The 24,075-nt window shown below is 46.4% G+C and overlaps 1 protein-coding gene across 1 annotated transcript; it reads right to left on the bottom strand.

The window, feature by feature from the left end:
* Window positions 1–6,117: 6,117 nt before the first annotated feature.
* LOC126522526 (uncharacterized) lies at window positions 6,118–23,678 on the bottom strand. Its single transcript, XM_072288531.1, has 16 exons — window positions 23,385–23,678; window positions 22,654–22,685; window positions 21,869–21,887; window positions 19,391–19,410; window positions 19,286–19,304; window positions 18,454–18,482; window positions 17,876–17,915; window positions 17,196–17,224; window positions 16,684–16,713; window positions 15,661–15,712; window positions 15,512–15,531; window positions 15,369–15,387; window positions 14,121–14,149; window positions 12,080–12,125; window positions 8,125–8,153; window positions 6,118–6,278 (listed from the first exon to the last, which is right to left on the bottom strand). Exons 1-16 carry the CDS (start codon window positions 23,605–23,607, stop codon window positions 6,261–6,263), a joined length of 654 nt encoding a protein of 217 aa, XP_072144632.1. The 5' UTR covers window positions 23,608–23,678; the 3' UTR covers window positions 6,118–6,260.
* Between the last annotated feature and the right edge of the window lie 397 nt (window positions 23,679–24,075).

Consider the following 24,075-nt stretch of genomic DNA (forward strand, 5'->3'; position numbering starts at 1 on the left):
CTCAATGCGTGCTCTCTGTACCCCTTTTTCGACACCATGCCAGATAGACTGTTGCATTACATACAAAATAGTGCCTACAGAAAAGTTTTTTCATTATGTGCATCGTCGCCGACTATTCCGGGAACAACAACGCGGCTTACTTGTCAATTAGATACAAAACAGCCTTCCCGGGACATTGGCACGCCTACATGGCGCAAGAAGACTTTTGACTCATTGGTGAGCCTTTGGGACACTTGAAGCGCGCAGCGAAATCGGTTGTGTGCCTCAGGGGAACATTCACGCTATCAGCCGGCGAGAGCCCGCGTCGTAAGGAAGCATGGCACATGGCGCTCGCCCACTTGAGATAGAACAGTCGGCCCTCCGATATGGGCGCGTCCGCTGCCAAAAGGCCCTCGCGCCTCCACTTGATCGTGTCAGCAGCTTCGACTACTGTGCCAAGCGCGGCCGCCCATTCCGCCAGGCCGTCGTCTTCGTCAGAAGTAGCATTGCCGTTGCCATCGTGAAAATAAACGCGCCGGAAACAGTTGCGGAACTCCGCGATGTTTTGCGCTGTCTTGTCGGACCAGACGTCCACTCGTTCGAACAACATCGACCACAGCTCTTTCGCCAGGCGAGCTGCCACGACTGGCAGGTCCATGAGGTGCGACTCGCGTTTCCAGAAATAGAGCTCCAAGTAGGCGCCGGCGTAGACGAAGATCGTCGAACCTTGCCGCGTCACATCAGGCGACGACGAAGGGCTCTGGGTCTCGCGCAGCTTGCGCGCAGTGCGACGCCGGGTGATTTCGAAGTCGAAAGCGCGCGCGTAAAGCAGGTTCCAGGCGAAAGAAAAAGTCATTCTCGGCGGGGGCTGGTCAGTGGCGCCGGCGAAATCTGGCAGCACGAGTGCGATGTCGTTCAGAAAGTTCGCCGCGGAGCTTGCGTCTTTCTGGGTGGCGAACAAAGGGCTAGAAGACACCTTCGTCGAAACTGCCTTCCTAACTCGAATGAAGGCGTGCCGTAGGTACTTGTCAACCGCCGCCCTGCTGACGACCTGTGCCTGGAATGCTTCCTCCATAGCGGAAACCTTCAGCATCTTGGCAGAGCACTCACGGCGGTCTTTCACCATGTCGTATGTGGTGTAACTTTGCAGCTGATAGTATAACTCTGTAACGGTATGCTGGATGACGTAAGCTCCACCTAAGGAAATGTCAGACGCTAGACGGCCAAGTGCGTCATCAATCTCCTTCGGTTTCTGGCGCTTCAGCACTCGGACTCTGGGGAATATTGGCCAAATGAGGTCTGTCAACACGGCATTCCATACCGCCACCTCCACGCCTTTGAACGGTGGTGCGTCAGCAATGCTGACACGTTCTACCCCTCCTGAGCCTTCGTCGTCGTGGTATTGAGGATGCGGTAGCGCGAGCTTTTCAAGTCGATATAGCGTCTCGTTGACACCGGATCTGTTGCTTAGTATTCTCAAGACCGTAGTCAGGCAGATGGGACAGGCCTCCATTCTTTCCTTCACCGGTACACCTCGCCACCTCACCGTCAGCTCGGTAACGTCGGGCGCAACGTCCCGGTTACCATCAGTCAGGGACAATGCTACCGGCGCATTGAACCTGAACTCCATGAGGGCCATAAACTGAACGAGGCTCGTGAGATTCTGCAGAGGCGTATCGGTGCGAGAGAGGTTGGCAGCAGCTAGGACGGCCTTGGCGAACTCCGCAAACGCGTGCTCGGGCCACCAGTCTTGATAGCTGCAACTGCGACCAAGATGCCACAACGTGATCCCGATGGACGTGTTGGCCACTTCCGGTAGCTTTTCAACGAGACCCCACTCGATCTTGAGACTTCGCAGACCAGGTGACATTCGCGACGAAACGACACCGTGAGGACTGTTCACGCATACGAAGTCGTGGAAGTTGAAACAAGGATCGACGCTGGAGTTCAAGTCGGCGAGCAGAAACCTCGCTTCGTCTGGGCAGCAGAAATCGAACAGGCCCACAAGTTTCTCGTCTCGCCTGCTGAATATCACTTGAACGACGATCAGTAGGATGACGAGAAAGCCAAACAACACCACGGCACCGATGATGAAATTATTGGTGCCCTTCTTGTCAACGTGAGTGTTTTTGCGGCCAAAGGCGTCCTGCGGGTTGGCCGATGGAGCACTCATGCCAGCTGCGCTGGTTGGTCGTACTCTACGAGTGGTTCATGCCCACTATGGGCAATATTGCCCAAGAATCGGGTGACTCAGGAATCTAAAAGAAAAAGAGCGACTAAAGATAAATGCTAATCAGAACTTTTCAACAGATCAAGAAAAAATTCACCCAGAAACTCATCTGGGAGTTGTCTAAGTAGGCGTAAGCAATGTGCCACTTTTTCGTCTCCACGTAGCCCGGTGTCATTGTCAACGTTATGAAACTCGATCCCACCAGTATAAACCCTTATCAACACTTATCGGTTGTTATCAACCTTTACGCAGTCGAGGCGATCCCTATCAACCCTTGTCTATCCTCATCAATCTTATTGGACGGTCGGCTGCGCACGCCCAGGCCGCTGTGTCTTGAAAACAATCTGCGACGTGTACAGAGTCCGCCACGCGCTGTTTTCGCTCAGTTCGCGTTGTTGAAAGCGGCAGCACGAAGGTCAGTTCGCTCGCTGCTGCTGCCATACTTCTCACTCCAGCATTCTGACAACGAGTTTCCGCGGTCATCGAATGAGATGTGTTGATGTCTGCTTGTGCGCGCATGACACCATGCTTGGTAATTTAGTCAGTATGGCTATGTTTACAATTTGATACCGCCGATAAAACTACTATCGTTACTTAGTATAACTGTCCACTAACTTGCTATCGCAATCGATGCTTCGCCTTTCGAGTAAAACTGCGGCTTTTTTTATTAATGCGAAAGCATTATACGCCCCATGAAGCGGTAAATCCGGCGTCCGTTATTATGATCCAATGGCACCGAAACGCATGTGACCAAGTGATGACGTCACGTTCCCGGCTGGCATTGCGACTGGCATTGCGGCAATGCGGCTGGCATTGCGAAATCCCACGGTGAACAGCCACAGCGTCGGATTTAGCCCACTTCCAAAATTTAATTAAGGAGAATTCAAGGTTGGTGCAGATTAGAGGAAGATGGATTAAGGTGGTGTTCAATCTAAGGTGTCAACTTAGACAAGTACTAATGGTTTTGCATTCAGATTTCGTAAGGATACTTAAGGGTCTAGCAAAAATTTTTATACATTAATTTTTTTACAAAGATGGATTAAGGTGGAGTTCAATTTAAGGTGACAACTTAGACAAGTACTAATGCTTTTGCATTCAGATTTCGTAACGACACTTAAGGGACTAGGAAAAATTTTTATACATTAATTTTTTTACAACGATTTGTCTCACGTGACGGACGAACTGACAGGTGTCCTCTTTGGGTAGGCATAGGAACGTTCACGCGTTTAAACATCCGAGGGCACCTAAGCACATCTAATGAGTTGTCAACGCGAAAGCATTAATGTCCAATTAAACGCTGCAGAGCGGTCCTGATATATACTCGGGGAAAACTTTCTGTTGCGATGTAGGGAACGCTACGAAGGCAAAGCGCGCACAAGTGAGAGCGCTTCCGAAAAGAGGTCCGTGTTTCATCGACGTTACCTTAAGCTGGGGAAGAGAAAACATAAACACCTTATTAAAACAGTTCAATAAGATAAAACACACCGCTGAATGTAAAAGTTTACTTATTTTGCGGCTCTTCCCTTCCGCGTCTGGGCAAACGCGAGACCATCGCATGGGAAGCTGCGTCGATTCAGCGTCTGTTCCGAGCACGGTGGTTCCGAGCAGCCAAAAGCACTGTCAAGCGCTGGCGGACTACTTGGCTCCGTGACACATGTGCAGCAGCCACGCGCCCGTAGCTTTCCCTTGACTGCCACAGAAGGTTGTCCGCGAGTATAGAGTTATGAACTCGCGGGCAAACGTGCGCGTTGAGACACTTGGCGCCTTTTGATTTGATCATGTAGGCGCAGTAAAACGCAGGCGAGAGCTTGCGCGAACAAGAAACGCGCGGATAACGCAGGGTTCAGAGAGCGAGGGTAACGTGCGTTGGGGCGATGCCTCCTCCCCTCAAGCAACACCTGGCGCGCTAGCGCGCCTGCAGGCGTAGCCTTTAACCCGCTCTGCTCCGTCGAGCCGCGCTTGTGACGTGGCGTCGGAGCCAATGGGAACTCCAGCGAGGCTCCGTGTAGGGTTGCTGTCCTTTTCAGGAACCCTTGTGGTGTGAGTTCGGTTTGGTTTGGTTTGGTGCCTATGGGTATGGTTGAGCCCACTACGGGGGACCAGTTGTGAATCGGGAGGCAGCAGGTAAAAAGGAAACGAGTGCTTAAACGGGTTTCGCTCAGCATCGAAGAAACTTAAGGGATCTTCTTCGTCGTGTAGAGGGTCGCGCAGCTGCTTGCGCACGCCTAGTCAGCCAAGCTGGCACTAAAGAGGTTCCTTGAAGACCAGCACAGGCCGAGTGAAACGTTCCCAGTGCTCCAACTCGGCACCAAAGAGTTTCATTGAATGGCGGTGTATCACTAGTCCCGCATCTACAGTTACCCGTGTCGGCGTGAAAGAGGTTCGTGGAAGAGCAGCGTATGTGTGCACATTGCCACATTGTGACCAAAGTTGGTCTGACGGGTGGTTTAGAACCTTGTTGCATCAGCACAGCAGCCCGATACGTTACCCGTTCTTCCATAATCTACCAGGTGACCCAGGTAAGCGGCAAAAAAGGCGAGAGACTTACAAACATAGATCTATAGCGCCCGAAAAAGTACGTGAAGTCCCCTAAGAATGCGTTAAACTGAATTAAGTCAAATAAAGAGTGATGCATTTAGCAAGAAAATCGTCCTGACTAAAACAAAACTTGTACCAACGTCCCTATGATAACGTGCTAGTTTCGTTTCGTTTCGCTCTCCTTTTACAATGGCCATATTAATGTCCTAACCTGTTTTTACCTCTTCTTCTCCGTCTTTATTCCGATGAGGATATAGCAGACTTTGGACAAGGAAGAGGATAATAAAACGACAGACAGAGAAAACGAAAAATAGAGATAAGTGCAATGACTGTCAGAAAAAAGCCAATCAATATAAGCGTATAAGGAAATGCGGACCTTAAGAAAATAATGGAAAAGTCATGGAATTTAGCGGTGTAACCTTTTGTAACCAAGTTATTATTATTATTATTATTATTATTATTATTATTATTATTATTATTATTATTATTATTATTATTATTATTATTATTATTATTATTATTATTATTATTATAGTTGTATTTGGTGTTTTAGTGGTTTCTTTTTTTTCTTATATTCCGCCTTTGATTTTTGCAAGTATGTATTTGTGAGCCAGCACTCATACCTTAGGATTATTCCAGAGCAGGATAATTCATTGATTGATCGATCGGTTGAATAATTAAGTAATTGTATGCCGCACCTGAGAGCCATTTCTTAACTGCACGCCAAGCTGCCCCTATAGCCAGACATTTTGGTTGCGCACAATGTGCACAGTCGACTAGGGGCGCCGTCTGGTTTTCATTGTGCAAACTTCTCGCAGCAACGCACACATAGACATTTTTGGCGAAAGATACGGCAGAGTGCGCACTAGATGCGCTGTCGTGCCTCTAGATCTGGGCTCTTATTCTCAAAAAAGTTCGTACGCAGAAACTATTCATAAGAGCACATGCCGGTCAGTTGTAATATCGGGCATATAATTAGCGAAGGTGGTCGGCCAAAGGCAATCAGCGCTTATGAATGATTCGTGTACACCTTTGTGAATTCGACCGCTGCTCTTGATCTGGGCACATATCTACAAAAAACTCTTACGCTATAGCATTGTTCGCAAGAGAAAATCCCAGCCAATCGGGAAGCGGGTCATACCATTAGCATAGGCGGCCAAGCAATGGCAGGTGTCACTTACGAACAAAAGCCTTTGAGAATTCAGTCCGTGCTCTTGAGACATGCAGTCTGCGCGCCCCAAAAAGGCAAAACATCGCTCCACAAGTGGTCTGAATGTATACCATTGAATTTCAGCATAATATTTCTTATATGTTGGCGAGCTAACAGCAAGGCAAGTACGCATGGAGTGATGAGGCGGGAATACGTTGAATGAGTGCCACTTCAGTGTACTATGCCAGATAATGAAAACGTGGCACCTCGTTGCTTCGACATGCAGTAATAGAAGCAGTAATGGTGCTGCACATTACTGCTTCCTCGGAGGATGGTATGCAAGGGCTCCTTGCACATCGCTGGTCAGTCATCCAGGATCCTCTGAAAAGTGAGAAAGAGGAAGAACACTTTATGGCAAAATATAAAGAAAGAGAATATCCAATGAAATTGACGATGTTTAGATTCTCGGGTGGCCGCGCCAACTGCCTCTTTGAAATTGCAAGCAGGAGACCCATTCTATATGTTTGCAGTGTTCAGTGAGCGCATAAGTATAGGACTGAGTCTGCAGGAGGTAACTTCATCATGCCAACACAACACAAGTGCAGTTTTGATGAGAAGCTAGTTATAAGTAAGTCAACGAGAAAACGTTAAGCGTACCAATCTCAGGCGGCAGAGCTAGGAGAAACAATAAAATTACGGAGGAAGTTCCCACGCTGCTTGGTTAACACGACGGTGTTTGTTCGAAAAATTGTTTTCCTTGCGGTTTTCATAAGTTGGGCAACCATTTATCTAATTTCACGAACATTTCTAACAGAAACTACGCTTTAAGCTAAAGGAAATGTGCTGGGTGACAATCTGACGTAAGTTCCATTACGCCGACTGGAAGTGCACGTTGATATTTCTGCCCAACAACTGGGTGCATAGCCAAACAACTTGTCGCGGAAACTGCAACAGCCTGTCTTGAATCTGAAGTTGCAATGCAAGCACTCTTTATTGCGATATCAATTATATGGATACTCCAGGCGCATTTCTGCCTTCGCCGTCGCTGTGAGGTTCCGTATAAAGTCCAAGGGCGTGCGCCATATGCTGTATGTACTAGTGAAAGCGTGCGAGGTTGAGCCGGCGAACGGGGGTCAATCTCGCGTGTGCGAGCGAGGAAGACGGGCCGGAAGCGCGCCCTCTCCTGTCGCACAAGCGTGTGTGAGGCGAGGGAATGGCAGCTGCTGCTTACGGCGCGCCCGCGCGGGCCTCATCTTCAAAGCGATCTGCAATGTTTGCAAAATGCGCGTAGTGCCGGCAGCTTCTTATGCGCTGTGCTTTCGACGTTTCGTTCGCGTTGAAGCGAGAGATGCATGATGGTCAATTCGCTTGCCTGCTGCCGCAATGCCTCGCTCCAGCATTATGATAGCCAGTTTCCGCGCTCATCGAACGACATGGGTTCATGTTTACCTGCGCGCGAGTGAAACCGTGTTTGTTAATTTAGTTAAAACACGTTGGTGGGCTGGTTGGTTTGAATCTATGATAGAATGCGTAAGCGCGACTGAACGAGGACGTAGAAAGAAACACACGCAGTGACAGCGCTGTCCCTGTGTGTCTGTTACTTTCTACGCCCTCATTCAGTCGCGCTTACATACTATATGATTGTTAATTAAGTTAGTAAGCGAATGTCTACAAGTTTATAGATAAAACTACTGTCTTTACTCCGTATAGCTATCTACTAATGTGCTATCACAATCGGTTTAAGTATAGGGAAGTAATGCCCTCTGTTTATCGTCTTCTTTTTATATCACAAATCATGATTTGAAAATTGCGTTGTGACCTACTGCGCACTTACAAAAAGTATCTTCCAAGTTGAAAGTGCGACGCTAGTGGTGAACGGCACATATGCTATTCTTCCGGAAGAAATTTTCTTGGCGGTAGCCGTAGATAGAGGGCTTAATTAATTATGGGGTTTTACGTGCCAAAACCACTTTCTGATTAGGAGGCACGCCGTAGTGGAGGACTCCAGAAATCTCGACCACCTGGGGTTATTTAACGTGCACTTAAATATAAGTACACGGGTGTTTTCGCATTTCGCCCCCATCGAAATACGGCCGCCGTGGCCGGGATTCTATCCCGCGACCTCGTGCTCAGCAGCCCAACAACATAGCCACTGAGCAACCACGGCGGATTAGGTAGAAGGCTATAGCAGCCATTAAAAGTTTAGTTAAGGAACATCGGGTCTCACCATGATGCTGTCCATAGCTGCAGCGTAAACTGAAAATGACAGGAGTGATTGACAATGAAACTCGTATTTTCAAGGAATAGACCAAGATCATCGGCATGAGATCATACTGTAAACGTGCAATGTGACCTAGCTAATAAATTTACTACTCTGATTTCCAGAATAAGGAAAATATTCGTTATTTGCGGCAAAAAAAGCAGTACGTAAATGTCTGCAGGTAATAACCTCGGTACAGTTCCAGACAAGTGAACTCCTGGTGGTGCAATCATCTGTACTCTTCCCGCAGTGTCACTTTGGCCAAATTTTAGTTTGCTTAAGTAAAGGCTTTTGCTTTACGACATAAGAAAATTCAAACAAACAAAATTCACCGACGATAAATGTTAATGCGAATTTCTAGCGCAGCTGTTTAGGTGTTCTTAATTTGCGATATATTGTGGCAAAGAATTTGATTCTGAACGACAAGGTCCTCTCGGCGGCGGCGCTGAACCTCTGCTCGGGCAGCTCGTTTAGCAGCAGCGGCAGCATAAGCATTCCCACCGCTTGCGTCACTCATTGTTCCGAAAGAAAGCGTGAACACGGGATCGCGCGGATCGTTCTCTAGCGGTGGCGGCGCGTGCGAAGTAGCGCATTCCCAGCGGGTTCGAAGCCCACGCCAACGCTTCGTTTCCACGCTGGCCGCACACCTGGTCGTCCCGCCACACCGCTTTCCTCGTCACCCTTTTCTACATACCCTCCCCCCCCCCCCGCTTTCCCCCTCCTTACATACGTAAAGAGCAGGCACTCGAGCCGTTTCGCGGCCGATCTAGTAAGGGCCGATTCGCGCTCGAGCCGCCCATCGCCGCAAGCCGCACCGCACGCGTGCGGTCGCGCGAAAGATTGCACGTATCAAACACTTGCGCACGAATTTCGGTTTACAATGTGTAAGGTATACACAGTGCACTCAGTGTAAATGGTAATTTGTGCACAAGTGCTGGATACGTGCAATTTTTCGCGCGACCGCAAGCGTGCGGTGCGGCTTGCGGCGATGGGCGGCTCGAGCGTAAATCGGCCCTAAGGGTCTGATCACCCGCCAGGCGGCTTAGCGATTTGCACTTCCACTTTACCTCAGATGTAGACATCTTATCGTACGTCTGTGGGGTTATGTCCACGCATCCCGTTTCCATAGAGACGTTGACGTCATGTGCCGCTGGTTACGCCCACCCCACCGCGCTTTTCCACGCGTCGCCTCGCTCGTGCGGTAAGGTGTTTTCTTTTTTCTGCAGAGATAATTTTGCTGCCTCTTGCGTTAAGAACATTGTCAGCAAGACGTTTGTTATGCTGGGTGAGCGTATGTTACACGTTTAGCATAGCATCTGATCCGTGGCACCCGTTTACCGCGCAGCCACCCGTTTGCTTTTGCACCCATCTTTTCCGAACGAATATTTGCATTACTTCCAACAAGTAATTTTCCAGAAGTCACTCGCAAGACCTTTAGTTTATAGAACAGAACTTGCTACATGTGGCTTACCCGTACCATCACAGAAACGTTTCATTTGGCGCGGCCCGAGCAGTGTAATGCTTATTTGGGTTCGTTTTGTGAAGGTTGTTTACCTCAGTGCACGCTGCATGCACCTAGCCCGGTTCCCAAGTGCCACTTTCACTTGACGCGCTGCTTTGCATTGCTAAAACATTCTTTTTGTAGTTTGTGCATTTATCAAGTGTGTGATCCAATATTCTTTCTGTCCAATTCCCTATGTAAACAATAAAAAAAGAATAAACCACTGCTTCCTATTGTGGGCCACTGAAAAAAGCGGCTCAAAAACGGTTAAAGAATTGCAATAGAAAGAACCCTGATCGCATTACTTTTGTAATCCGCATGGGCTGTTTAGCCTTGCTGGTTCTTCGAGAAGCTTGGCGGCTTTTCCAGTAAAATGTTAGCGATCCGCGAGTTTATTAGACCCACTTGTACGGCATGCTTAAAAATGAAATATTAAAACTCTTGCGATCCACTAGAGACGACGTATTGAACATTTTCGCAACCGGAGTTAAACCAGAATCGAAACCGAAACGGAGCTAAACCACGCGTGTGCAATCTCGGAAGACAAAGTTAACGGTCTGACCAGCCGCTCAGGGCGCTGGCGGCAGTGCAGTAGCTCGGCCGCAGGAACCTACGGGAGTGTCCGCTCTTTACCAATATGTTGGTTGCAATATATGGTTGCGCTGCATCCTCCCGCTGCGCTCCGCGTTCGCTTTCATCTTTCGTTGTTCTCGTTCGCTTGGTTACGCCGACGCCGACGCTCGCGGCAGGAACGGGCGCCTAAGAGCTGCGCTCTAAAGGTGCATGAGTGTGTGTTCACGTGTAACCGTCTGCAATCTTTATCAAATGGTTCAACTCAATCAACTTAAGTATGGTAACGATTACTTTAAGCATTAGCAATTTGTGAGAAATGCTAGCAAACACGAGGGAGGGGGTGTCACGTCAGCTCATTATACTTCTTGAGTGTATCTGCATTCCGCGACAACGTACGTATGCGTTCCCGTTCATATCAGAATGTTTCGGAACTAGAACCCCTTGCCAGTTTTGTCGGCCTAACTTGATAAAGACAGTGTGAGAAGACATTTAGCGTCTTTGTCCCATTCTGTGACCGTCCTGCGTTCGATGCTTTCTCGTGAATGTGTCAAAATCTAGAGTCCGGTCACTGATTGTGTGGCTGACTTTTGCCTGTTAGCCTTATGCAGGTGCTATCCTCTGTTACTGAGGCGGGCTGGACCAGATCAGCCAGCTTGCAAGAGACACTGACTGACACTGGAGTTCTTCTTTTAGCCTTCGCTCTCTCTCCGTACAATTATACGGACTGACATACAATGAAGCCAGAGAGAGCACGCAGGGTAAGGCAATCGTTTTGTTTAATTTTAAAGTAGAAACTATTGGGTGAAGTCAAAATGATAGGGGACGAAAGTTAACTCGCCGCAAACAGGGGTCGAGCCCACATTCTTCACATTACGCCTGCAGTGCCTTATCAATTAAGCTACCGTGCTGACATCTCTCCGGCCACTTGGCTGTTTTCGCGTGTGTACAAGATAAGTCCAGGGAGTGTTATATATCAATTTTCTTGATCACTGGTGTTTGTTTTTTGATGTATGGGACAGTAGCCTATTTTCCTATGATGTCATTATTTAATAACCAACAGCAACAGGTTGACTGGGCCCAGCGACTTGACCGGGTACACGTAAATGCTGTCTAATCGGACCGACCATTTGCAGCAAGCGACGAATACCCTGACATTTGTGTCGGTGAGCATTAACTTCTGGCCCATGCGCAAGCCACCCCTGAAATATCGGTCTTCCAGTAAAAAATTCACGTCAACGTTGTCGTGCCGCGCCATCTCATCCGTACTAAGGGCTTGGGAGGTTAAGAAAAAGTGTTGGATTGGAATTCTGATTAAGAAATTTCGCGATACAAGATAGAATCGGCTATGCCATGAAGAGAGGTAACCAAATACGCTGGGGCAAGCATTTGTCCTATGTGAGGCTCAAATAGGCCGCTACTGTCTATCACGATGATTGTTTCGGAATGCATCAGCATATACAAAATGCGATTGTGAATACATTCTGGGTCAGCCATGTGGCTGTGAAGCAACTCGATCGATGTGTACATAGCTACATGGCTGTGAAGTGAAACGTAAGCAGGACACGGGTGAAGCAGGACACGTAACGTACTCGTGACGGTTGTTTTGTTTAGCGTTTACAATATGTCTACTGTGTAATATGTGTAACGTCATAAATATGACTCTTTGTTCGTCGCTGTGAAACGATACGCGTGAAATGCATGCCAGTTCTTAAGACCTGTATAAGCAAAGTAACAGATTATGATGTTTGTACAGAGTGTAGCCTCTTTCAAAACTCATCGTGTACGGTTCACCTACTACCGCTTTATATCGCCAGAAAGCGAAAAGCGATATAATTCGCTTTCACGAACCTTTGTCAAAAGTGTCCACCACGGCGCTTGGCGCGACGCGCTGGACCTGCAGGTATCCAAGACAAAAGCGACATCAAGATTCTGTGACTGGCAAGCCTGCATGCCTGTCACACACCTACGTTACATCTAGGTCCGACGCTTAACCAATAGTGTTTCAAATACGTCTTTGAAGAAGTGTTGAAGAGGTGGTTCTCTCGATTGCATCATTTCTTTGAGGCAAACTCATGCTATTGTTTATTAGGAGGTTCTTCGGGAATTCTGAAGACCACGACTACCTGCTTACCTCAGCTGATAGAGAGACTGCGGTCAGACGGTGGTTCCTGGTTTTACCCCAAAATAACAGAATTTCTCCAGGACGAAACTTTTATTGTGAAGCATTCTTTGCCAACTTCAGGGACTTTAAATCTATCTATCTATCTATCTATCTATCTATCTATCTATCTATCTATCTATCTATCTATCTATCTATCTATCTATCTATCTATCTATCTATCTATCTATCTATCTATCTATCTATCTATCTATCTATCTATCTATCTATCTATCTATCTATCTATCTATCTATCTATCTATCTATCTGTCTATACCCTCCTACTCTGGTGGGGCTGGAGGTGCCTACCAATCTGAGCTACTGGATATATGCTCATGTTCGCGTTGCCGGCGTGGTCGCGGCGTTGTCGTCATTCGAACTCCGTCACCCGGCTCTCGCCTCTGATTCTCGCGTACCACCTGCGCCGAGACAGCTGGCGCGCGCAAGAGGATCCTGGTATGGTCAGCTGCGGAACAACCGACGGCTGTCACCTCCGCACGAACAGCAATTCCGAAGCAAGTTTCCCGCCCCGTGCAGGCCAACTGGCTCCCGGCTCTCACAAAGAAGCTCTCGGAAGACAGCAGCTTCATCGATAAATGCGTCAACTCTGACGTTGCGTTGCTGAGAGGTTTACTTGAGCAGTTTGGCGGTGGCGAATTACTTGGGTATTTTACGGGCATGGAGGAAGGGGAACGGTGTTCGCAATTATTGAGAAGCTAAGGAAGCTGTTCTTTCTTACTGCCACCATGTCCGAGCTCCACAATAAGCGCCTGCTCGAAGTCACCGCGTAAGTCAGAGAGAGCCTGCCGAGGCGCGTCTCGGCAGGGTCGATGCCATAGTCAGCCATAGCCAACGAAGCAAAATGCTTCGCATAACTTCGTTTCCAACAGTACGTTGTATCTGCGCAATTCTTTTAAAGTAAGGAATACCACTGTTTTCTCTTAATTAAAACTTCCTGCTGCAATCAATTGGATGGCATCATTTTTATGCATTTGCTCGTGATTTAAAGGGAGTGCTTTTTCTTTTAATTGCATAATAAAAGCCTGCACATTTTTGTAGGGTACCGACCACTGCGGTGGCCAATGTGAAGTTAGAATGCTTCCCGCGCACCAATATTGCACCTGCCATGGAATTCTTGGCATGAAATTATCAACTGAAGTTTTCATAGTCTCACGCACAAACAAGCTGCACAGCCATCTTTTTATTGTGTACAATACAAGTAAAACGCAGTGCCCGGGTTTCAAAACTACTCACACATAAGAGAATTTCCTTATCGGTTGGTGACCGAATGCCCAGCAGTCACCGTGTAAGCCGACGGTATAACAAAATAACAACTGCAGCGATGACCAATCCTAGAGGCCACTCACGTAACAGGAGATTTGTGAACAGTGTACCGAAGCAATAATTCCCATTTCTTTGCATATTAACAAGTCGCCCTACGCATCCACTCCTTTCCTTCTCCTCATCATGATTCATCACTACGCTATCACTCCCCTTCTCGCTTTTCTATGTGCAAAGTGCCAGATTAGAGTGCACGAGTTCAGGTGGACCTCTCTGCCTTTCCTGAAAATAAGATATCTATCTATATATCTGTCCCCCCCCCCCCCCCGACATTGCTTCCTTTCTTAATGTTATCACGCGCTATCATGCGCTATCATCTCTTTAAATATTGAAGGTCACCTCGCTATGGCAGTGCAGGGAAAACGACATTAATAAAGCGTGGTTTCTTACCCTGAGTTGAGCAAGTGTGCTCAAGTAATCTGGGAAACAAAAATAATGATAATATATGAGAAGAAATCGCGCACACTTTTTCGGTGTTCTAATGAGAATATATATATATATATAAATATATATATATATATATATATACATATGGTAACAGAAGAACAGGAACCATTTCAGAGCTGCAAAAAACTAGAAACTTGGCGGACTTTTCAAGAATTTTCAAAAATTCATAAGTTTGAAAAGAATAGAAGCACGAAGTTTTCACATTAATAACTCTGTATCAAAAATAGATATCGTAGTTCTGAAAACGGCATCCATTAGATCAATGAAAGCGAACAAATTTAGTATGTCATTTTTTATCTTACGTGAATTTGTTACGTTGTGTACAAGGGTTCTGCAGAAGCTGCATTTTCATATTACTAAATTTGTTTATAATCATGTCTGACATATCACTTTTGTCCACTTTAGATACACTATAAGGTGCAATTCACAGAATTGCGATATCATTTTTCATTGCTGAGTTACAGAGTCGTTAACTTGATAGTTTCGTTGTCTGAAAATTTGAGATTTTGTCAATTTTTAATAAACAATTGACGAACTAATTCAAAAATTCGAAACCAACAGTCACTAGATTTTAGGTTTTTCATTCAAATGCTGCAAATGTCGTCAAATCTGGCGCAGTGCCCCCCCCCCCCCCTCCCCCCGTTGCCGAGAAAAACATATTCTCCTTTGTCATGTATTTGGAAAGGAGCACCCTAGCGAAAGCTTCTCTTAAAAGCGGAATGCAATAGCGTTATCGAGTCCCGTTGATGCCAACACCGACACTGAATATTCTGTGACACAAGGCCCCATTGAAAACAATGTTGGGCCGATCCCAGCGGCAGCGCAGGGCAGTGCAATGGCTTATACCCCGTGAGCGAGGAAAAAGGGTAATGTGTGTGAGCTTCCGCGTTGCAAAATAATGTTTCCTTGCTATATCCAAATTATTTTCTCGCCTATTCAAATTACAGTCCCACGCCATCATGTCTGTAGGTTGTGTTTAAGTCACAGTATACGCATTTTCTGATGCATTTTACTTTCAGGAATTCAATTAGTTCAGTAACGCCTCTGCGCTACACTGAGGGCCTGCGTGACTATGGTTCGGGATGACATTTTTTGAGTGACATCGCCGCCGACGGTGGACGCCGACACCGAATTTTCTTCGACACGGGGCCCTTAACGTTAGCGTGTTAAAATCTGTTCACCTTTACTCACCAAGAAGCTTGCGGTTGACCTTCAGGGCGAGAAAAAACGGTGTGGAGCAAAATAAAAGTGGGAAGTATTACGGCGAGGTCTTTAGGGACCAAAGACAAACTAGCTTTGTTACTTTTAGTTAGAAAGTATGAAATGTTGCTTACGTCGTCAACACTATATTTCGCTGGAAAAGCAGAAAACACACGTTCTCGACTTCAGAAATGTCAATTGCGTCTTGTTTGTGCAATGCATAATGAAGCTCGGAGCACGGAGCTCGGAGTGAAGGCGAAGACAATAGTGAAGCTATACTCACTTCTCACGGGAAGGCTGTAGATTGGAAAGAGGGCACTACTACGGCGTACGCCCTATCGTAAAGTGGGAAACGATGAGTTAATAATGCATGCTCGGATATCATAGCGGATAGGCAAGGAATCTAGAGAAGAAAAAAGAAACGCTCAGAACTAGCGGATGAAATTAATGCCTTTGGTTGATCTGCCTCGTAATAAGAGAAAGCAAGTGCGTGAGATTGACTGAAGAAGTGGCTCGCAGGCGATGTCAAAAGTGTAATGTGCGTGCGACTGCACTGGCGAGTGAGAGAAAGTGTGACGACTCGCTTCCGCCGTGCCACCGTGACGACACAGTGGGACTCGATGGGAACGTGAGTGTTTGGGCCACCGTCCCAATGAATGGGTTAATAATGAAGTTACTCAATGAGTGCACGTCAGCGAGCACGCGAGAGCGCGAATCATTGTATCAATCAGTGAGCGATCGAGCACGTGACTTGATAGATTGTGTGTGTAGATGATCCATATGCGCGTATCAGTGAGAGAGACAGGATAGTGTGATCGAGCCCAGAAGCACTCGAGAGGTTGAGCAGCCGTGACTGTCAGCGAGTGACAGAGTTTGCGCGATTAGCGTACTCGTAGACAATAGCAAGCACGCGGAGTTCTGAATGACAAACGAGTGTTTTCAAGTTACGCTTCGAGAAGGAGCATAGACGTATGAACAAACGAGCGAGCTTGTATTTGTGTTCGAGGTGAATGCCCTAATGGCGCTTATTTAAGTTAGGCACCGATAGCTCGGCTTAGAGCGCCTCGGTGTCCCAGCAGCTGTCATGTAGCTAGCGAGTGAAGTAGAAATAGTCAAGGGCAGTAAGTGAAATAACAAACAGGTCTTTCTTATTGGAATTTATGAGAGTGCGTGTATGTAAAAAAACAAATAATGACTCAGTGAAAGTGTTAGAAGTTGCATGATAGAGTACTACATAAACTTGACACAAGTGTTATAAGTATAGCATGTCGTAGTGTCTATATCCTGACTATGTATAAAACGTTACCTTGATGACGTACTTTGATCGCAGAAACCCCTGAAAACAAACGAAGCAGCCAGTCAGCCTGTATTCAATGGGTGTATATCGGGGACCGCATGCTGTGAACACGCAAAGTTACTCGACACACAGCTGTTGCGATGCGGTAGTGATGTTCGTAGCCACCTTGCATTGAATCATTGCCGCTATTAGTTGAACGCTCCTCCTCAGCTTCAATGACCAATGGTTGTGGGTAAATAATTAAGAAAGTAATTAAATGATTACGTAGTTGCGAAATTTTGCTTTAAGAAGCATGTTTCCGTCATGCTGCGCGTTGGCCTATAGTTTGTCACTGGCGACGACTTCACTTTGTCTATGAGTGGTCCACTAGGCCAAATCAGATAACGGGTGCTCTTACATTAGCACGCGTAGCTCATTCAATAAAACTATACCATATAGTTAATACACTGGCCTTAAGTTATTCTGAGATATGGCGGCACATATGTGTGCGCGAGACAGCACGGCACCAAACACGTACTTACTTCAAGGGTCTTTGCCATGATGATAAAGCCTTGGTGACGTGGAATATAAGAGATAACGGGAAGAAAAAGAACCAGATATGTTATACGCATTCAAAATGACGCGGTTAGCCAAGTATCCGGCGGCGTTTGATGAATCGTACTGTGTATGTATGTATGTATGTATGTATGTATGTATGTATGTATGTATGTATGTATGTATGTATGTATGTATGTATGTATGTATGTATGTATGTATGCATATATGTATGTATGTATGTATGTATGTATGTATGTATGTATGTATGTATGTATGTATGTATGTATGTATGCATGTATGTATGTATGTGTGTACGTATGCATAACTTCAAGGCAAAGTTATATATGGTTGCCGCAATTCTATAATTGAGAAGTTGATGAACTTATTAAAAAAGACTGTTCATTGTCGACGTTTCGGCCGGAGACCGAACTTTCTCAAGACTGAAAACAAATTCGCTCCAGTTTACACAGTTTACACAGCTTAAGACACAGCACAGCACCAGTTTACACAGCTTAAGAAAGAAGAGAGAGAAAAGGAAAAGAAGGAAAGTTTGTGTGTGAAAGAGAGAGAGAGCACAGGCGAGGATTTATGCCTGTGATGTTCAGTAGCTGTTTGACGTCAACGCAAAACGAGGTCAAAAGAATACAACGGTGTATATACTCACGATTGATCAGCTTCTTGAAGAGGTCCTCCGATATAGAAGACTGCGTAACAAGAATTAAAAAAATAAGTTAGGGGGTTTTAAGTGCCAAAACCGCGATATCATTACGAGGCACGCCATAGCGGGGGACTGCGGATTAATTTGGACCGCCCGGTGTTACCCCCCTTTGGCGTGCACCTAAAACTAAACACCGCAATCGTTCCTGCGTTTCACCCCCCCCCCCCCCCCCATTGAATTGCGCCCGCCCCGGCCGGGATCCAACGCGCAACTTCGAGTTCGGCAGGGCAACGCCAAAGCCACTACTCTAGCGCAGCGGCTGTCACAATAATAGCGAAATTAGTCGTAGGTGCTGAATAAATTTCTTCGTTGAAGATTTGGGTAACAAGATGCGCTCAGCTTGGCACTGACCGTATGTGTTGTATTTAACGACTGACTTCCGGCCTTTAATTGATGCATGAAAGTTTAATATATTTTCTAATGCCCTCCTAGACGAACGTATTTAGCTAAGGACATTAGTTTGTTCAATTATTGGATAACTTGAGTTGGAAAAGCCTTAGAAAGCAAGCGTCTCTGGTGCTTACCTCGTACTGGTCTGTAAATCTGTAGAATCCTGAGGGAAAAAAGAAAGTGTTGGCATGGTATGCTTGTCTGCTTACATCCATGTTATGTTGTTCTTGCATCGAGTAATTTCCCGAACTACCGTTATGATTTCCCAAGCAATAACTGCAACAATCTATACCAATCTGTTACAATCTGCATTAATATAGAAGATAGGATGTTATTATAAATTAAACCTCAAGCAAATTCATTTGACAATTTCTCCTCTATGTAATGAATAACAGGCCAATGACACTAAGCTGGTCAAACGTCTACTCTCATACATCTAAAAAGAAGTTCACTCGAGATTGTAAGTTAAATTAAATTATGAATACGTGGCACGACGTAGTGCGGGACTCCTGATTAATCAATTAGACCACCTGGATTTTTTTTTAACGAGCAACCTAAACCTGTGTAAACGAGCGTTCTTTCAGTTCACCCCTATCGAAATGCGGCCGCCATGGTAGGCATCGAACCCGCGACCTCGAGCTAAGCTGCACAACGCCATAGCCACTGGGTTGCCGTGGGGCGTAAATATAATTTCCGTTAAGCACGCGTTTACTAAATGACAAGCATTATCACCAAATATGTAACAAGTATGCATTCTGTGTTTTATATCATGTGGTATACATCTCCTGATTAAAAGCTCATACAAAGTTTATTCCCTACGCTAATGCCACAGCACTCTCAAACGGAATTCGTGTGTAACCTTAGCTAGCGTGGATGCGGAGGTAAACATGAGTTCGTTTGTAATTGAACTTGTTTTATTACAAGGACATTACAAACGCGAAACCATAATATTGCCGGTATACTTACGATATAGCTTGGTATACACCTGCCATATTAATCAGAAAGGGCAATCAGCAGTGACACCGTGACAAGATGTGAAGCCCACCACTGGACAGGTATTCATGCACTCACCTCTTGGAAAAGCTTTTCGGCTAATGGAGGAATGAGATAAGCATGTCAGAAACAGCAGAAGAATGCAATACGATAAGGTCAACCAATATAGAGCACACAGGTTGAAGCGACGGCAGTTGGCCTGGGTGCGATCAGAAACGAACACCACGACTAGAGAAGGCCAACACAAACCAGAACCGGTTAGCGATAATTGCCCATTATTAATAAATGCCGTCCTATTTTATATTAACGCTTGCTTAGGTGTTGGCATAAATAGCTTCATTATTTAATTACCAACATATGTCGTCGCACGCAACATTTCTCACATGATTTCTCCCTGTGCGTCAAGGTCTCAGTTTCGAAAACATGCCTGCGAGGGAAACGCCTGAGGCAGCAGCTGTGACGGCTCTAGCAGTATGGTCGTCGCACCTGTATAGGGCTCGACGACTTACTCAATCATTGGAAGTCGTACGTATACTGCAGTCATTGAGACGCTGCGGAGACGCGAATGCCTTACCCGCCAGGCCTGCGTCCTGGCCATTCGTGTTGTGCTGTTCTCGCCAGCGCCTACTTCGCCGTAGTCGAAGCAGTGGCACGCACCAACGTGTTCGTAATTGTGTTCAACTTCCAAATTCCCCCGTCACTTGTAAAGCCCATTGTACGACGAAAAACACTCTGTAATCACCACAACTGGCTGCTAAATTTTAACGTTGGATGTTGCCTACAACCTAAACACGTACCATTACACTATTCTAGAAGGTTGCATCAATCACGCCTTCTAGCAGACATAAATTTACGCCCTGTGCACTTGGACGATACTTGGATTACCAGTACGTCAAGAGTTGGAAGAGTTCGCATGTTGCTGCCGATGAATGAAGCGGATGACTTGCGCTTGCTTACAAAGAATTAATTTGCTTCCAATTACCTCAAGGTCGAGACTGTATTCCACGTGAGGCCACCTACTAAAGCTGATGGAAGCATGTTATGCCTACTATTAAGTTAGGCACATGTAACGACACCCAGCATACCCTGAAATGTAAATAATTGATATGTCCATGATTCGGCGTGCTTTATGTGCTGCTTCAGAGTAACAGGTGTCACAAGAGAGGCACTTTAGCGACAACGGCTCGGATGAAGAGCCCTTTGTACAATAACTATTATACATACATCGCCAGGATCCAACATGCCTAAGCTCATGAACGGCGTAAGCTCAGTTTAGGTATACCATGAAGACCCGTATATGAGAGCGCAGAACAATTGGTCAGTTAGTGCACATAGCCAGACAAGCACGATCAAGATGTACACGGGTACTGCCAGCAATCGTAAAGAACACGCTTTCAAGTCACGTGTGCTTCTGTAGTTTGCGTTAAAAAAGCACGGGTTTTGGAACAGTCTACCATTGTTCCACATCGTTCCACTCCCACTTTTTATTTGTGCGTGTACTCATGGTCCGTGTCACACGTTGTAATTAAGTTCGAGAATTACGCGCTTCTTTGTCCCCTCTCGTTCAGTCACACAATTTCCTAATCCAGTAGGGAAAGGCCTGAGAGACCGATGAAGTATCATAACACAGCGAGACATTAGTAGCAAGAGCGCTTTTGCAATCTTGTTTATATTCTGTCCCAGTGGAAGCGCTATGCTCGCTGATATAAACACACCGATTACTTCATGGAAAAGCAGCCCCGAGATTATGGTAAGCGATTACGCCCTCACTTCATGGCAGACTACTGTAATATGCTGACTCATCACCCACCCTCGTGACAAGGCTATTACTGTACTGGGGAGCACGTCGGTACATGAACCACCGACCACCGTACGTCGGCAAGAACTACTGTCTTTCACAGGAGGCGCTTCATACAGAGGAAAAGAAAACTATCTATACGCGCTGGACTTCCCCTGGATTATAAATAGACAAGCGGGTTATCACGCACAGTTCAAGAGACTAGGTCCTCTGCTTCTCATTCATGCTTCTTATAACCGGCGATATCATAAGAAGCCAACAAACACTGACACCAAGGACAACATAGGGGAAATTACTTGCGCTTAATAAATTAAATAAAGAAACGATAAATCAATCGAAATGAAACTGGATGAAAAACAACTTGCTGCAGGCGACTAATATGACTAATGTGACTAATAAAAATCGGGCCCCTCGGTTAATCCCCTTTCTTCTCTTTTATAACCGGCGATGTAACTTTCACACACACTTTGCGAGGTTTGTAAATATACCACAAGCCCGATGATAATATTGATTGAGTACTAAATTTAACATATAACTGAAATAAAATATTAAGGCGAAAAATCTACTCCTGTACACTTCTCACATTCAAAAGGAAAAACAATGACGTGTCATGAAAGAGCAATAGCTTCACGTATGCTCTCTCCGCATGTGATTCCCTATGTATACGCGTACATTAACATCCCCACGTAAAATAGGACTTGTTAACGGAGCACGCACATGAACATAAGCACGAAATGTGTATGAATGGAATTACTTACGTAGCGTCCGCTTTATTGTCTGTTTAACGAGGAAAAAAGGAGGAGGGAGGTAGAGAAGGTCTTTCGTAGATTGCCATGTACAGCGTAACCTCGTTTTAGTGGAGCGACATATGACTGCGAAATTAGCTGTTGCTAGCATTAAGAAAAACATCGAAGTGTAAGTGCATTCTTCTCTATCAATCACTGTCAAACGGTATATTCCTGGCTGGCGATGGTAACATCGGTGCTACGGCGTTTGAGCCAATGGTCAAAAGAATGCAGAAAGGGTTTAGTTAAAAAGCATGGTCACTGAAAAGGGATTTTTTGAGCATTTCGCCAGCCGATCTTTTTGGACTAGACGATGGGCCCCTCCATTACCAGTGGTCTGCTGCTTATTCATTGTTAACTGTGCCATTTCTCACAATTTTCGAATCAATATAGAACAAGAAATGTAGCAGACAGAACAATAGTTTGCGTACGAACACTATAAGGCGTGCGAATCACTTTTGTCCCAAGAGCAGGGAAATTCCCCAAACCGATCCTTTCTCGTCTTTTCTGGCTCACAAATCCCGAATGCAACGTATTTTAGTCCTGCGCTTAAAAGCGACCTCACCGCTGACGTTGTGCACGTAAAGCTTCCCAAAGCATCGAAATGAACTAAGATATACGGTCCGCTCCACAACCATCTGTATACACAATCTCCCTCTAAACCAAGTTAGCTCGAACGTTTTGTTCGGAAGAGGCCTTCGCTAAATACTATTTGTAAGCATCGTAACCAAACGAAAATATCTTCTTGGATTACTCACGGTTACATTGCAGACGTAGCACGACAGAATGACTGCAAGAGTTCGGAACAAACAAACAGACAAACAAAAAGTTTCAGGTAGCCCATACCTTCCAGAAAGGCTGCAAGAGTTTAACGTAACGAGTGGCACGCATTTTGTATGCAAACATGGTGCGTGCAAAATGTACCTTTAGCGCTTTTAGCACGTTCCGTGATTTCAGTAAATGGACCAAAGTTCATAAATGTGCAGAGGACACTCGCTGTCTTTTTCCTCTTCTCTCTCTCTCTTCTTTCGCGAGCGTCTGGTTCAGCTCTGAACCTGCCCTAACGCGGTCGATTGCTAGTTATTCTGCAACGAAATACGCCGCAGAATAACTGAATTTGTCAAAAGCGCCCGGCTTCGCGTTCCGGATGACTAACCCCTCACGAAAACAAGGTTCGCGCTCGACGGGCCGTAGAATCCGCCGCAATCCGGCGACCGTCCATTAACGTCCAATAACCGTCCGACATGTTCGAGCGCACAACGAAAAATGTAACGAAGGAAGCTTTAAACGAAGCAAAACGAAAACGAGGCACGGAATCGAGGCTGCTCAGAGAGTCAGGGAGCAGCCCTGGCCGCCGCTCGCCCAACGTGTGTCGCACGCTGCTCAACTAACGTGTCGCACGACTGAACGCACGCACGCACCCGTCGCACTGATAAAACAAAGGCGCGCGGGAGCTATAGCGCAAAACGAAAGACTTCACGTCGCTCACCAAAACAGATTCCGACAACCCTGGGCACCCGCCGGACGACAACGCACGGTCCGCTGACTCGCATGTCGAACAAAGCGCGCGCACGTGGTGTACGCCGACGCGCTATTACCGCTAAGCGCCGAATGTCTACCAAGAACGCCAGGCCCTGCGGGGACCTCTTCCTCAGGAGGGCTGTTTCCCAGCCTCTTTCACCCCCTCTCTCTCTCTTTCCTACTGGCCTCATTCGCTTGTTAGCTTATCCGACTGAGCTGCCGGTCAGTCTGCGCAACTCAAACACGCTGCAGCTGCCCCTCTGCGGGAGAGAAAACAAACACAAGAACGCGAAAGCCGATGCCCTGCACGCCGCCGGCGCGTATGCTAATTCACGACGACGCGGCGCATCACGATCCCACGAGCCTTCAGCCACGAGTGACCGGCCGAACTGACTGACGTAGGAAAAGAAAGCTGCGTATATACGCGTATAGCTAACATGTGTTGCCGGTATAACACACCTAGCAATAATCGGTCGGGCGAAAGGCTTGTAAGATGGCCGTCCGTGTGACAGTTCCGAAGAGGCGTTTTGCTCGGCAGCTGTTATGCGGAAAGCGCGACCATCCACTTTTATAGATTTTGTAGCTGTGCATACAGAGAAGAGAACGACGCATGTGTGTAGTATACCCCTTTTGTCGCAGTGCAGATATGTAAGTACGTT

This window comes from Dermacentor andersoni, chromosome 6, assembly GCF_023375885.2.
Source record: "Dermacentor andersoni chromosome 6, qqDerAnde1_hic_scaffold, whole genome shotgun sequence".
Taxonomy (NCBI): domain Eukaryota; kingdom Metazoa; phylum Arthropoda; class Arachnida; order Ixodida; family Ixodidae; genus Dermacentor; species Dermacentor andersoni.